General features: G+C 43.5%; 1 protein-coding gene and 1 long non-coding RNA gene across 7 annotated transcripts in view; one reads left to right on the plus strand and one right to left on the minus strand.

Annotated features, from left to right (window-relative positions):
• Positions 1 to 12,672, minus strand: part of DIAPH2 (diaphanous related formin 2) — a 343,566-nt gene extending 330,894 nt beyond the window's left edge. For 5 of the 6 annotated variants that reach the window (XM_053374497.1, XM_053374496.1, XM_053374494.1 and 2 more), the window contains exon 1: positions 12,446 to 12,672. In XM_053374497.1, coding sequence (XP_053230472.1) covers positions 12,446 to 12,565 — 120 coding nt within the window. In that variant the 5' untranslated portion in view covers positions 12,566 to 12,672. The remainder of the gene's footprint in view (positions 1 to 12,445) is intronic. The other variant, XM_053374498.1, reaches the window with a different exon arrangement.
• Positions 12,673 to 12,684: 12 nt separating this feature from the next.
• Positions 12,685 to 13,652, plus strand: LOC128406800 (uncharacterized). Its single transcript, XR_008328633.1, has 2 exons — positions 12,685 to 13,066; positions 13,564 to 13,652. It is a non-coding gene; the product is annotated as an uncharacterized LOC128406800 (long non-coding RNA).
• The last annotated feature ends 3,400 nt before the right edge of the window (positions 13,653 to 17,052 follow it).

A 17,052-nucleotide genomic window follows, 5' to 3' on the forward strand; every position in this document is an offset into this window, starting at 1 on the left:
GCCTGACATTACTGTGACATGAGGTGCCAGACAGGTAGCTGGCACTGCCCACTTGTCAAACCAAGCCCTTGGGAGTAAGGGAAAATAAAGATCTGGCTGGCAGGCCTAATCCAGTCCTGCCTTGTTTAAAAGGCAGCCTAATTCCTTCACTCATCCTGTAATTTTGAGGTTCGTTTTCATGGCATGAAACGAACTCCTGATCACTTTCATGCTCGTTGATATGGTTCCAAACTAAAGAAAAACCCTATTTCAGCAATACTAAAATATAATAGACTGCAGCCCCAAGATTCTTTGCTGTTCCCATTTATGACTCTTACATGATCGTTTAAGACTATAATCCTACACTTACCTTGAAGTCTCACTGAATTCAATAATACATACTTCTGAATGTGCATGGATATGAGTGTACTATATAGAAAGTCTGGGACCTGACATGCTCTGAAAGTATTTGCTGCCTATGTTTCTTTGTAAAGTTGGTAAACTTGGTGTGGTTTGTGGAGCCATTTGGGTGAGGAGGCACCAAATCCACACAAAGAGCCTCTTGACATAAATTACTATCCATACTGAAAAATCTGCAATTTCCCGTGTTTCAGTCTCTGCAACTCTCAAAATGACTCAGATTAAGTAACCTTCTACAATATAGACACATGTTGGTTTGTGTTCAAAAATGTTACAGGCAAATATTTTTTATATGCTTCGATGGAATCTACACACACATAAAAACATTCTGAAAATGCTTTTATTAAACTGAAAAACAGCCATAGTAAGCATTCATTCCAATGGACACTTAAACTTATTTCTATTCTGAAATGTTTGTTGTGGCTGTTCCAATATGCTGTCTAGCTAATGTCAGCTACAGCAAACAGAACCAACAATATATGGAAGAATTTGGTCATAATTTGTGCCAACATGGAAGCCAACTCTCATTAATTCATTACTGACAGCATAGTATCAACATATATTTATACTTTGCTCAGTGAAGTCTGCATAAAACTCACTATTTTCCTATGCTACATCTGTACTTAAATTATTGTTCATTGGTTTAGAGAAGTAACAAGGATCCAAAGCTGGTGGAGTTCTGCAAACTGTTCTGAACGACTATCTCTTACTCTGTTTATAGAGATTTCTGCCTTCAGTTGAGTACAATAAGCCAATTGTTGTGTACTTTCGTTTTTTTCTGATATGTGCACCATCCATAGTTCCAGAAGCTTAGTGGAATATTTTTTTTAGGGGAAATTATTGGGTTGTTTTTGTTATGTATTTTCTGTTTTTTATATTGTGATTTTATGTCATGAACTACCCTGAGATCTATGGGTATAGGGTTGTATATAAATTTTATAAATAATAATACAGAAACATGTCATTCAAATGACATTCATATGTGCATCAAGGCATTCAGTAACTTTTAAGCAATTCCAAGAGAAACTAATGGGCTAAATAAAGCCCATTCTTACACATGCTTACCCACGAAGCCAAAGTACTATCACCAAACTGTTTAAAATGTAAAATGAAGTTCAATATAAATGTAAACTAATGCACATTAGGGAAATATATATATAATTTCACATATACACTGACAGGGTCAGAACAGATGGTAGCTAACCAGGAAAAGAATCTTAAGGTCTGACCATATCCATCAAAGCTGAATGATGGAAGATTGAGGCCAGAGAAAAGGAAGTAATTCACTACCATCTTTAATTATTATTCTTCATTAACATTTGCAATGCAGGAAGGGTTCGCACATTAGACTTCTACCATTTACATCCAGATGTGTTTCCCAAAGTGGGCGATACTGGCCCCTGGGGGGTGCTGGAATGATCCAGGGGGTGGTAGTAGCCTCAGGTGTAACTGGGGGAGGGTGCTGAAAAGGGGCAGTGGAAGCATAAGAAAATTGTGAAAAACCATTTGTACAGTACATGTTTTATCTGTTGTGAAATGATGCTTACTGCCAGATCTCCCCTGGATCCAGTGGTCATGCTGGAGGAAAGGGGTATACCTGGGCTTCAGTATACCCTTTTCAGCTTCACCCAGGCCCAGGAAGTGGCTCACAGCTTACCTGCCTGTTGGGCCAATGACAGGCGGCAGTGGCACAAGCCCTAACACTGGGCAGATCGACTGAGCCAGCAGACTTCACTCTAGTCCGCCACGTGGGTTTTTAATCTGGGAGCCTAGTCCACCTCCTCGGCCAGTTTTGAAAAATTGTTTGTACATGTTTCAACAGTTGTGTAATGACACTTACCGCTGTGTCTTACTTATAACAACATCTTTATTTACTATGTTGTAGGATGTAGGTAGAAATATAGATACATAAAAGAACACAGATTTGTCACTGCATATTTGTTTGTTTGCTTAAAGAAGGTAGATTTCCAGAGAGGCACTGAATATTTTTTTTCCTGAAAATGGGGTGGTAAGCCAAACAAGTTTGGGAACCTCTGATCTAGATGGAAAGCAGTATTAACCCATATTACCAGTCTTAGAAATTCTCTATTAGACGCAGCATGTTTTTTGACTGTCATGGGTCCAATTGCGACCACATGGAGATCTCTGGATGCCAGGTTGGCATCTGACAACTCCATCTGCCTGGCACCTCCAGTTTTCATAAGCAAGTAAGTAGAAGCTTATTTATTGCATTATATCCTATATCTTTCTCCAAGGAGTACACAGTTCACCCTCCTCCTTATCCCTACAACAACCCTGTGAGATAGGTTGAGAGGCTGTGACTGGCATAAGGTGACTGGCCCAATGAGCTTTATGACTGAGGGGGGATTTGAACCCTAATCTCTCAGGTCCTAGTCTAACACTCTAACCACAACACCGTACTGGCCTCCTAGAGTACTTCTGTTATGGTGCAGCTATATAAATTAAGTAGGCAAATAAATAAATATAGGGAAAGCCAATTGTCACCACAAGAAGGATCTGAAATATTTTCCTTGAAGCTTGAATTTGTTGTATTCAGGATTGTTTTAATTGATGTTTTAATGTGTTTTAAAACACTTTGATATTTTTCCCCCTTTAAAATATAAGGCAGTATGGAAATCAATTGAATACTGGGATAGCTCAGTTGGTAGAGCTTGAGATTCCTAATCTCAGGGTTGTGGGTTCAAGCCCGGCAGGGGGTTGGACCAGATGATCCTAGTGGTCCCTTCCAGCTCTATAAATTCTATGAATCATCATAATAATAAATTTCATTGCAAAAAAAAAAAAGGTTCGTAGACATTCCGTTATGACAACTGTAGCATAGGTTTATAACACTATGTATTACTGTATTTTTTGCTCTATTAGACGCACCAGACAATAAGAAGCACCTAGTTTTCAGGGGAGGAAAACAAGAAATAAGAAAACAACGCAAAGCATCCTGAGCTAAGAGGGAGCGCTCCTCCATCTTCACTCAGGAGGCTTTGCAGGGCTATCCCTGAAGCCCGGAGAGCAAGCGGGATTGGTGCGCACCGATCCCTCTTGCCCTCCTGGCTTCAGCGAAAGCAAGCCTACTGGCTTTCCTCCCGCAAGAGCCGTGTGCTCTTTAAAGAGAGCCGCGGCTCTTGGGGGCTTTTCTGGGAGGTGGGGGAAGGGACAGAGCCATGCGCTCTGTCCCTTCCCCCATCTCCCGCAAAAGCCAGGGATAGCCACACGAAGCCTCCACAGGGCAGCGGGATGAAGGCTCCCCGCTGCCCTGCGGAGGCTTCGCGTGGCTAATCCAGAAGCTAGAACAGCTGGAGGAAGCACTGCACAGCACTCCCTCTAGCTGTTCTGGTTTTGGATAGCCCTGCGAAGCCTCTGCAGGGCACAGGGATGAAGGCTCCCCGTGCCCTGCGGAGGCTTCGCGTGGCGAAGCTAGAAGAGCAAGCGGGATCGGAGCACAGCGATCCCACTGGCTGTCCTGGCTTCTGGCTTAGCTGCACGCAGCCTCTCCCGGGCAAGAGGAGCCTTCATCCCCTGCCCATGAGAGGCTGTGCGTGGCTAAGGCTCCCCCAAGAGCAGCGCTCCCTTTAAAGAGCGCACTGAGTGTGTGTGCGGCTCTTGGGGGCTTTTCCCCAAGGAGGGAAAAGGGCAGCCCATCTCCCTCCTTGGGGAAAAGCCCCAAAGACCCGCACACACGCTGCACACGGCTCTTTAAAGGGAGCGCTGAGCAGAGCCTCCCACCTGCATTCGCTCCGTAAGACGCACACACATTTCCCCTTACTTTTTAGGAGGGGAAAAGTGTGTCTTATAGGGCAAAAAATACGGTACTACAGTAGCACAACATCCAATGACTCTGGCTTTGTCACATGGTTTGTAATGAGAAGAAATAAAAAATAATCTAAGTCAATCCATTGTGTCATCTGTCCTTCTTGCACAGTTAACCTACACAAACCAGACCACAAGATACTAGAGATAGAATTCAGGGTCCCTGTAGGACAAATAGGTTCTGATGTTTCAAAGAAGATAGCAAAGCCACACACTACTAGAGAAAAATAGAAAAATGTCTGTCCAACTTCAAATCTAGCATGGCCAGTCATATCCCATTAACTGTACACATTAACACCACCTGTAGTTTTGAAGCCCCAGACATATTAAGAAGAGAGAGTCAAAGTACCTAAAAATACTGCTAGCCTCCATAAGCTCACCTTTTTGTCAATTGTGAATTGACTGCAATCAGTATTTCACTAAATAATATTCATATCCAATTTTACATTACTTACTTGACCTGTCACAACTTACAGAACTGAAACAATGAAGGTCTACATTTCAGCACAACCTACAGTTCTGCCTGCACACATGAAGTTCACAGCAAAATTTAAAGCAAAAAGCAAAAACAATGTACCTAGAATATTTAGGTCACAATATATAAACACCTTCCTAACAATAAGGCCATGATAATTTGAGTCTTTTTCTCTAGGAAACCTCATGCATAATCCAACTCACTGGCATGCATGGTATGTAGTACTAAACACATTGCTGCATTTCCTGTGCTGCATTTCCTGTGCTGGAGCAGAATTATTTGGAATCTCAGATTTAGAAAAAAAAGTATTTTGCTTTGCTTTCCATTTTAAACAAATTTATCCCGCAGTCAAGGTATAATTTCAGGAATTATCAGTAGTTAAATGACAGTCACATTAGGTTAACACAAATCATATTGTTACATAGTATAGTACTGTGCTGTAACAAATCACAAACTATCCCAAGAAAGACAATACTGTCAAACCTCAGTTGTCGAACGTAATCCATTCTGGAAACCCATTCAGCTTCTGAAAAGTTCGACCACTGAGGTGCGGCTTCCAATTGGTTCCAAGAGGTTCCTGCACTCAAGCGGAAGCCACATGGGACATTCGGCTTCCAAAAAAAGTTCAAAAACTGAAAACCTCCGGGTTTTCAGCGTTCGGGAAAGCTAACTACAGTGGTACCTCATGTTACATACCATCCCCCTTACGGGTTATGCGCTCTGCTAATCCGTAAGTAGATGCCCCTTGTTGCAAATTTTGCCCCGGGATGCCCTGTACAGTGGTACCTCGGGTTACATACGATTCAGGTTACAGACTCCGCTAACCCAGAAATATTACCTCGAGTTAAGAACTTTGCTTCAGGATGAGAACAGAAATTGTGTGGCGGCGCAGCGGTAGCAGTAGCTAAAGTGGTGCTTCAGGTTAAGAACAGTTTCAGGTTAGGAACAGACCTCCAGAACGAATTAAGTTCTTAACCCGAGGTACCACTGTATTGTCAGGTACTGCTCCGGCGGGAAGGTAAACGACGTTTCCGTGCGCTGCTCTGGTTCGCCAGAAGCGGCTTAGTCATGCTAGCCACATGATCCGGAAGCTGTACGCCGGCTCCCTCGGCCAGTAAAGCGAGATGAGCGCCGCAACTCCAGAGTTGTCCGCGACTTGACCTAATGGTCAGGGGTCCCTTTATCTTTACCAATAAGTTATATTTGTGGGCAGAGTGACTGATAGATCAAAGTGAAGACAACAAAGTGGGTCCAGAATTTAGAAAGTTAAATTTGGCAGGTTTTCAACCCTGTAAATTATGTGCAAGGCAGTTGCCAGGACAACTTCTTCAGTTACAAGGCCAAAAATAAACTGAACTAACTTTATCTTCAGAGATATAGTCATTTGGACTATGTTCTCAATAAAATAGTACCTAAACTGAATTTTACTTTGGGATCTTAAGGAAATAAGATGTTTGAGATTTCAGATTTGAAAAGCTGTACAAGTTTAGAACCTGCTCAAAATATTAATTCTAAACACTTTAAAACAAGGCAAAACAAAACAGCCCAAGAGACTGCTCTGCATGCCCTCCACATGCTTGATACTTTCAGAACTGCTCTAGGACGTTATTTTAACACTGACCAGACAGATTATGGTCTGGTCAGTTTCATCCTGAATGATAAATTGTGGTTGCTACCACAACCCCACAACAGTGCAACATGGCATGGGCTGGGGCTAGGCTCCCTTCTTATCAAGGAAAGAAATCATCCTTAAAGTGGAGTGACATAACTGTTCCTGCGGAAACTGCTCTATCAGTTCAATTATATAAGTCCTCAATACTATAAGCTTTTACCAGCAAATAACTGTTACCATATTATTAATATAACTGTAAAGCATCCTTGTTGCTAACTTGAAGCTCAAAAGATAGTTCATTATATCTATACTTTTTTGTTACATAACATACAGAAAAGCAGCATATAGCAACTAAAATATGAAGGGTAGCACAGCGTGCAAGGCTACAATCATCCTTCCCAAGTAGGTTTTATAAGAAGAGCTACATAAGCAATACAGAACAGTCACAACTGTAGATGTGATTAAGTCAGTTTCACTGAGCTTAGGTGTGCAGAATCTTCTTACAAATTTGAGTATGAAAGAAGTGAGAGGCGCCTGAATGTTTAGGTGGGTAATGAAAATAGTCTGGCACACTTCCATGCAATTTGCCACTTGCTTACGCACCTTAGAAGCGTGGCCATTTCCCACATGTGACCAGTGGAGTACCACGCTGCACATGCCTCCCCACCAGTTACAGAAGAACAGTGCATAACTTAGGTAACTTTGATCAAAATTCTGTCTTCCAGACCTATAGGATCAGTATAAGTCCAAAGGATGTAACACACGTCCATAACAGCAGGACATGTTTTCCTCAACAGGACTTTAAATGAGAATGATACCCAAAACCATTCATTTTCCTAAGACAATATTATTCTGTGGCATATGGGGAGGGAAAATATTATATCCAAAACTGGCTTAGATTAGACCTGAATGCAAACAAGCTTTGTATCACATTTTTCTGATGCAAATAGCATCACTCATTTTTGAAAATTGAATCATATTGTTAAAAACACAGCTACAGAAGATTTCCTGTTACAATTGTTGACCCACAGGTGGTTACTGTTAGTTGTAGTCAATTGCAGGAAGAAGCAGCTGTATATGTGGGTAATATACCACATCCAAAAAAACAAAACATTACTCACAAAGTGAAAATCAAGATTGGGTCCCTTAGATCCCAAGCCTTGCACATCCTTAGCACCAGCATACAGACACTGTTGAGCTTGTTCTGAGTTTAGTGCCAAAACATGGTGTCCCCAAACCAGTGTTCAAAATTAGTCAGGCACCAGGTGCATTTTGCACCAGGCTATTTGCCACTTGCGACCAAGTGAAGATGCCTGACATCTCCATAATCTAGAGGTGCATGCCTGGGGATCACTGGATCTTGACTGTTTTCACACACTAATACCACATCTTCCAGAATTCGATCACTTAGATTTTATCTGCACAATCAGATTAAATTTCAGAAACCAATATTTTTTGTGCAGCCTGAGCAGGAGCAGTGAACAATGTTATAGTAATTGTTGCTTGTTTTCACTTACCCCACCCTACTGCCGTGCTCACAGTTGTGAAGAATATTCTTACATTATGAATGGTCCATGTCACCATTAAGAAAAAGTGGCAGAAACAGGCCAATATATATGTGGAATGTCCCTGGATCAAGTGACTTTTCTTCTTAAAGTTGTCAAAGCTCTTTACCTTGCTCGAGGTTGTCATCTGAACTAGCCAGATGCTTAACTGATAATCAATCACAGTCAGTCGATCATTTGAAAAATAAGGCCTTAGAGCCGTCTTGCCCCAAAATAGCAACTAGATATTCTCTGTAACCTTGACTTAAGGAGCCATTTGGACCCTAGCTGATATATCTGAGTTTCTAACACTGCCCCAAAACACACACAAAAATAGTTAAACATGGCATACCATTGTCAAAGCCAGGTAAGAGTGCTTTGTATTTTTCTGTCACACCCCATCCTTAAATGCTAAAGGGTCAACACAGAAGCTATTCCAGGTCGAGGATTGCTCATGCATATTTTTCAGGCCAGCTACACTTAAAATTGCCATCTCTAAATCAGCTCCATTTGTCAGCACAATCCTATGCAAAATTATGTGTCTCTCTGCATAGGATTATGCTGCGAGTCTTAATCAAGGCTGAGAGAAGCTAATTTACTATTCATTTCTGCTGGAAGGAGAAAATGGTCAAGGGTTCCTACCACATTTATTAGTATCTCTTCTAAGAGTTGCTTCATATGCCACATCTGATACCCAACTATAGAATTCCTGGCAAAAATCCATGAAAATAGCAAATTATGAACAGTGTCCATATGCATAATAAACAATGGCTTGGAACGTGTCAATGATGAACCAGAAGGGAAAAAAAGTGACATATGAAACATCATTAAACTAAATTTACACTTTAAACAATGAAACATGTAAAGAATATCCTATGTTCAAGCCCAGGTATCTTCCACTAATAAGATTTTGGATAGCAATATGGATAATATATTTATAAGAACTGCTCTCAGAATGGACTATCGAAGATTATGTGAACAAGAGTTTGATTCAGTGTAAAATAGCCCAAAGTAAATACTACAAGGCATCATTCAATGGAATGTCACCACGCAGACACCATGCCAGCCTCACACTACCAACTACAACCTATGACTGGCTCCACTTGGCATTTCTCCATACATAGGGGAACCAGAAGTCTGACTCCAAAGCAGCCAGTGAAGGGCAAGTCTTGCTTGTTTCAAAAGTCGCTCATTGCTCCACTGCATAATTCCATCATAATCCACTATGGAAAAACCAAAACCACCATAACCCCAGAACATTCCAAAAGAGATGGGATACCCCGTCCACCTCAGAAGAACTTGACACCAAGCCAACATCACACTACCTGAGAACAAGGGTGCCACCCCACTCCCTGGCAAAGTATATGTGGTAGTTGTGAACCAGCAGAAACCTAACAGGTGTGGCTCTTCCAAGTCTGGAGATGCAAATAAGAGAAAATATGAAACTATTAAAGTCTTGTCAGATGGTTCTTCAAGATTTAGAACATTGCTAAGACCAAAAGAAATGGACAACTCTTTGGATATGGTTGCTGTCTTCTTTTTCACAGTAGGGCTCCAGTGCCATCAACAGCTACATACTAGTCAGGGAAGCAACAGATGTCCAATATGAAATGAAGTGATTTCCAATCACTGCATATTGGGGGCAGTGAAAGGTTTATCTGTTGAGTATCTACTACCAACCCTATCTTGCTGCCTGGCCCACACCTATCCTCCTCCTCCTTCATTTATTTAATTATCTGAAGGCCCAGGGGAAGCAACTTTTTACTGGCTTTCTTCATGTGTTTTTAACAGTAGTCTAGAATGCAGAAATGTAGCAAGTCAGGATTTTTCTACTACTGATACGAAGAACAATGGAGTAATTTAATCCTGTACAGTGGTACCTTGGGTTACATATGCTTCAGGTTACAGACCCCGCTAACCCAGAGATAGTGCTTCAGGTTAAGAACTTTGCTTCAGGATGAGAACAGAAATCGTGCTCCGGCGGCGTGGCAGCAGCAGGAGCCCCCATTACCTAAAGTGGTGCTTCAGGTTAAGAACAGTTTCAGGTTAAGAACAGACATCCGGAACGAATTAAGTACTTAACCCGAGGTACCACTGTAGTTCATGCTAAAAAAGTATTTGTCAGTTTCAAATAATGCCACACCACCACTTGTTTGTTTTTCTGCCTGTTTAATTTACAGTGGTACCTTGGGTTAAGAACCTAATTCGATCTGGAGGTCCGTTCTTAACCTGAAACTGTTCTTAACCTTTAGCTAATGGGGCCTCCCGGCGCCGGCGCACTATTTCTGTTCTCATCCTGAAGGAACGTTCTTAACCCGAGGTACTATTTCTGGGTTAGTGGAGTCTGTAACCTGAAGCGTCTGTATCCTGAAGCGTCTGTAACCCAAGGTACCACTGTATTTCATCTGTTTATTTGCTGACTTTATATTCCACCTTTTCTCCAAGGAACTCAAGGTTGTGTGCATAGTTCCACCCCTCCACATTTAATGCCCACAAGAACCCTGTGAGGTAGGTTAGACTTAAGCTAGTGACTAGCCCAATTACACCCAGTGAGCTTCACCCAGGAGCATCTCCACCCCCATCGTTCTACCCGGACACTGAGGTCCAGCACCGAGGGCCTTCTGGCGGTTCCCTCACTGTGAGAGGCCAAGTTACAGGGAACCAGGCAGAGGGCCTTCTTGGTAGTGGCACCCTCCCACCAGAAGTCAAAGAGAACAACAACTACCAGACTTTTAGAAGACATCTGAAGGCAGCCCTGTTTAGGGAAGCTTTTAATGTTTGATGTATTACAGCATTTTAATATTTTTTTGGAAGCCGCCCAGAGCGGCTGGGGAGGCCCAGCCAGATGGGCGGGGTATAAATAATAAATTATTATTATTATTATTATGGCTGAGTGGGCATTTGAGTCCAGCACTCAAGTACTAACACAACACTAACACTTTGTGTGTGTTTTATTGTGGTGCTGTTCAAGTCAAAGGAACTAGGCCAGTAAAAGTTGCCTACCTAGGTTCTCTAAAAAAAAAAACAAGCTCAGGCACTCTCCTTCTTTCTGCCTTCAAAGGGCTGCCAACTTTTCAAACAGTACTTAAAGCTGCTCCTAACAGTAGTCTGCCCTGCAACAAGGAGCAAATTAGAGTATCCATCTCTGTACCATGAAAAGCATCACCTGCTGCTTTCTGCATCTCAAACATCTGTGGAAAGTCCTAATAACATGGCCAGTCACTGCACTTGATAACCAATCTTCTGTGAAAAGCCACAGGTGAAAGAATTTAGAGTCAGGATGGTATAGGACAGGCTTCCTCAAACTTGGCCCTTCAGATGTTTTGAAACTACGATTCCCATCATCCCTGACCACTAGTCCTGCTAGCTAGGGATCATGGGAGTTGTAGGCCAAAAACATCTGGAGGGCCGAATTTGAGGAAGCCTGGTATAGGAGTTAGGCATGTTGATTTGGCACCAGGGTGATCAAAGTTCAAATCCTACCAAGCTATGCCACTCACAACTATCCTTCAACCATAGTGCATCTGCCTGTTGTTAACCAGAACGTTGGTGGTTTGAGGCCACCCAGAGACAGCTGTGGGCAGGATTCCTGCATTGCAGAGTGTTGGACTAGATGACCTTCGGGATACCTTCGAACTCTACAATTCCATGATTCTATGTGACCTGTTATGAAAATGTGTAGGAGGAAGAACCAGGTAACAATGAACAAAAACAAACAAAATAGTAAAGTCAAGCCTCAGTGAAAAGCACAAGAGATGAGAAAAGTAAAGCAGCTGACCCTTATTTTCCCACCTCACCCCAAACACACATAGCTATTAAGGAAGCCTATTAAAGGCACTCTTCTGGCCACCTCAAGGATTACCAACATTTCAAACAACCCCAGCAGCTGTGCCTTTAACAGTCACTTGATCCATAAAAGCCAAAAGGAAAACCCGGTCCACCTCCATGCCACAAGAGCCTTAACCAGCCCATTGATGCCTCGCCTCAAAACCCCTGTAGGGCACAAGAGCAGAGCCTCTAGAGACAGCTGGAAACCCAAGCCTCTGTGCAGGATGTCACAGGAGCAGGGCCTGTGAAATATGCTCCACCCCTAAGCAAACCTAGTCAATGCATTCTCCCCTCCACTTCCACACACATGCACAGCAGATTGCAATCTTCCCAGCCCACCCCAGTAACTGCCCCTTTAGCAGCAGCAACCAGAGAAGTGTGGGCTCTGTGTGTCTTTTAGTCCAGCTTCACAGGATTTCCCCCCCTAGTCGGAACCCTTTGGTCGTTTATCATTACTGAAATTGGGGTTTGTTTGTTTGTTTGTTGTTGTTGTTTTACTGCACGTCGCCTAGAGGCCCTCGCGCGAGGCGGCTGACGAAACAGAAGCAACAGTGCCCCCCCGCGAGCTTCTAGGGTTTTTAAAACGCCCCCCAACACCTTAACCCCTAACCCCCATCCCACCCGCCCTCCGTTTTTAAAAAGGCCGGGCCAGGCCAGGCCGGGTGTGCTGCAAGCTGCCCCCTCGACCGCATAACACCCTCCACCCCCCGCAAAGCTTTAAGCCCCGGTCAGCCCTGCGCCCCCCCCCACCTCCTCACTCACCAGCTTGGGCTTGTTCTTACTCTCATCCTCAGGGGCGCGCCAGCCGCCGCCTCCGACACCGCCCCGCCTCGGGTTCATCTTACCCGGCGGTTCCTCACCGCCGGCTCCCTGGTTCTCCATGCCGCCTCTCTTCCCTTGCCTCTCTCTCTCTCCCTTCCCTCAGGCACTCATGGCGGGATGAAGGGAGGTGCCCGCCCCGCCTCGCCAAGTCTCTTTCCCACCCCCCCACCCCCTTTTTTTTTTGGTCGCCGCCTTGCTCTCCTCACGCTCGCTCCGCTCCTGTCAGGGCACTCGGCGCGCGACTGGCGGCTTTCTGCGCACGCGCTCGTTTACCCACCCACCCCTCCTCCTCCCCCCCTCCCTTGCGCGCGCCCTGACGGCAGACGGGCCGGGGAAGCGAAGGAAGGAGACGGCGGGACGTAAACTCAACACTTCCCCCCCCCTCCCGTCTCTCTCGCGCACAGGGGTCCTCCTGTGTGCGCACGCGCAAGTCTCTTGGCACGCTGAAGCCGCTAAGGCGCGCCGATGCCCTCACTCGTGGCTGAGGGTGAACGAGGGATGGGGCCCGGAAGCGGTTCGAAGACGACTTGGGTGAGCGCCGAAAGGAAAAGCCTGGCGGAAGTGAGTGCCCGGATGGAAGGCAGGCAAGGCAGGCGGGAGGGGAGAGAGAAGGGTTTTGTGAAAGGGAGACGAGTCACAAGAAAGGAGTGGATTTAGAAGTAGGGGGAGGGAAAGGGGGAGGGGGCAGCGTCTGTCAAGGCTCAGACCTCTCTTCAGACCTTCCCTGGCACAGGGATCCTGGTGCCTCACAGCACAGGCGGGAATTCAACAGGGTCCCTCTGCCAGGACACCCCACTCTCGACCTGGATATTGCAGTATTCCAGCTACAAAAGATATTTCACAAGTTGAAAGTGCTGAATTGGAACTTATCGAGGAGTTCGAGCCGATCTGTCTAGGCATGATAGAGACAATGCTTTCCTGCCATGCGACTGGTGCTCATTAACCTAGCAGCCCTAGAATGATTGCTTTTATCACCAGTTACTGCTGTGGTGAATTATCACTGCGGTTCATTTGCTTAAACTTTCTTTGATTTGCCACATTTTCTTTACTTTTGTTAGCCCTCCACGTGAGTGTGTGAGATAGACGAGATGAAACTTCATGATGCATGTGATGGAAAACTTGTGCCATAATAAATCGGTCAATCTTTGTTCCTTGTACTGTAACAGAAACACAGCCAGCCTAACCTACTGTTCCCCCCCCCCCCCACACACAGAATACCTGAACTGCATATATTACTTTCATAAAAAAGAGAAGGGAGAAAGGGGTGCTAAGGAATAACACATGAAATTATTGTGTTGGAATTTAAATCTGGGCCCCCGTGTACAGTACCAATACAGCATTCTGTACCCTACACCGTGTTGAACCATCAGAATGTAAAGACATCTTGGTCACGTACATTATCTTCAAACAATCCTAATCCATATTGATATCCAACCGTATGATATGAGCGCACATGTGAGAGACTACTATCTTGATTAAGGTCTCATCAGTGACTAGATGACTCCTTGAGAACCACATGGGTTGTTGGAAGAAAGGTGGGAGATATAAATGAAATTTTAAAAATAGAATAGCAAAGGAGATGTCTGTAATATAAAATAAACACAACTAATTACATAGATACTCAGTGATCCCTGTTGGAAGTTTCACACACTGCTTTCAACGTTTCCCCTAATTCTAGATAAGTTGTGCCTGGTAGTGGTTACTGACTCATGAGAAAAAAATGCATTTTTTCTGCATTGTTTTTGTACACCTTACAAGGCTTAGCTAGGAACTGAAAATAGATTCCACACCAATGCCTTGGTGAGCTTTGTGCCAGTCTCCAATTAAGCTGTGGAGCTTCTGATAAAAGAGAGGTGTGTGATACTAATATATTTATTTATTTATTAATTAATTATAATAAGCAGGCAAACCTCCAGTACCTGCTAGCAAAAAGGGTGAAAAAATATGGCATATGATTGTAATTGGGGAGGGGGGAGGGGAAATACTAGACAGACTTTTTCCACAGACGTTCTAAACAGTTTCAGATTATAACTTTTAATGATGATCCCATGTTAGTGACCCCAGCCTCAGCAACTTCAATCTCTCCACTACAAAAGTTATCTTTCACTTTTACAATATCTTTTTAATACACAATTTTGTTTCTTGGCCCTATAAAAAATAATAAATCATGTATACCACATATGTTAGACCAAAGTTCTTATGCAGCAGATCTGTACTTCTTATGGAAGCCATAGAATTAATTGCTGATCTTACAGAGCTGAGTGTTGAAATTGTCTCAAAGCAACATCTGGATGTCTTCAACTTCCCTGCTGGTGCTGATAGTCTTTTATTCTATCCCCTGGCTTAGAGAATAGTTAAACGAGATGCTTTTTTACTGTCCTTCATAGCTATTAGACTACATTTGAACTATTACCAGAGGTTAGCTTCTAGAACAACAGCTGCATATACCTGGAATGTGAGTCTTGTGTATGACCAGCGCTTGTTTGGTATTGACTATTAGAATAACAGGATGAAATTATGTGGGTAGTTGGAAAGGAGAGTATGATGTCTTCTGTATTCTGAAATACTTTAGTATGATCACAGGAAGTATGGTCTTCCTAAAGGACTGTCTGGCATGGAAGGGAAGCATGGATGCATCTTCATTCAAACATTAAGCATTTTAATATTGTGATTTTATGAGACCTGTGGGTATGGAGCACTATACAATTTTAATAATAAATAATGAAAAATAAAATAAATAAACAGCCCTATAAACTACACATAACTCAACCACTTTGTTGATCAAAATCAGCACCAAGCATCTTGAAGCAGCTGTCAGAACTGCAGTACCATGGCACGGCTCATCCTTGACATCTGCCTTCAGCCTAGCTTCACTTTATTCCACCACCCCCCAGCTACTCCAAGCAGCAATGGACAAATGGATCTGGCTGCCATTTTAATTTCCCCCAACATTTTGGATGAACTTCACACTGGGTACATAGCAGGAAATGAAAATGGAAGGTAGACATACATGTTGCTGTTGTTATTATCACACCAGATAAGCCTCCTAGGACCAACTGATGTTTGCAGTTAGGTATGTACCAGCTGATAAGATTCAAATAAACTAGTCCTGATGGGCAAAAATCACTTCTGTAGCTTTGGAAAGCCACATGATCTGTTTTGGAGCTACTCCACCTGTGCCCTCATCTGGTCAGGTGAAGTGATGGGACATCCTGACCGAAGTGACATATGCTGCTTTGTGTATAAAGAGTGTATGGATGTTTGCTTGGGTGCATCTCCTTGCTGTTGTGTCCATCCCCATGTCTGTAAAGGCTGGGAGACCTGGCAGGCTGATTTGCTCTAAGTCTACACCTTTCCTTTAATAAAGTGCTGGAACTCATCAATCTGGTGTTTTGGACATCCTCCTTTGGTGTCCTTGGACCAACCACTCCCATGATCCCTCCTTTGGGTCAGCAGTTCAGAGCAGAAGCTCTCTGGGGGTTCAGGCCAGAAGTCTCTCCCAGCCCTACTGGAGATACTGGGCTTGAACCTGGGGCAATCTGCATGCAAAGCAGATGTTCTGTCAAGGGCCTGCTGCCCATGTAGTGTATCTAAGGATGGGAAAACTATGGCCCTCATGTTATGGTATACTACAGCTCCCATCATATCTGGCCATTGGTGATGCTGATAGGGACTAAATGGAGCTGAAGACCAACAGCAGCTGGAGGACGACATATTTCCCCCATCTGATGTATTCCATCAGCCAAGCACTTTTTATCTAACTCATTTTCTATTTTGGAGCTTGTCAGAGGGAGGGAAGGTGCTCAGGCAACCAGATGGAAAGTGGTGGTGAGGAAGAAGACTCAACTCCCCTCACCCATATGCCCCTTTCAATGAAAGAAATTATAGAAAGAGCATGTTTGTGGGGCAAACACAAATGAAAAAAATGTGGTTGTCATTGCTATGTCCAGAATGACCTTCAGCTGCTTTAATCAGAGAGTTTGTGCAGTCATTTATCAGATACACAAAGATTTCTCCTATGCCTCACAATAGTTATTACCACTGCTGTTCGTGGGTATGATAGCTGTAAACACCATTTGCTAACTTTGACAGTAGATAATAGCGCTGGCAGAATACCAGTCTTGTTACAACAATCATAAAACTGTAGTACTTAACGCTCATTTTTATTAACTATGCACTGCATAAAGTGAAGTTTTTAGTGTTGAGCAGTCTATTGCAGAGATGGCAACTAATTCTGTTGATTAACAGAGTTCCTTTCAGCTTTTGCCAGGGGCAACAAACAAGTCTGCATGAGTTTTTCACATCCATGGCTTTTCACAACTGACAATTGGACTTAAGTGTCTCAGATTTGAACTTATAATTGAAAGCTGTACCTTGCTGAAGACAGGTTCTCATATATCATGTTGCTTGCAACTGGATCCGTGTCACCTTGAGGAGTAGTTTAGACAACTCACAGATCCCCCATTCAGCAGGGAATAAGTCCTCAAAAACCCCTTCTATACTGTTCCTGTCACCATCCTTGGGCTTCTAGAATGTAGCTTCTCTTG

This window comes from Podarcis raffonei, chromosome Z (assembly GCF_027172205.1).
Source record: "Podarcis raffonei isolate rPodRaf1 chromosome Z, rPodRaf1.pri, whole genome shotgun sequence".
Taxonomy (NCBI): Eukaryota; Metazoa; Chordata; class Lepidosauria; order Squamata; family Lacertidae; genus Podarcis; species Podarcis raffonei.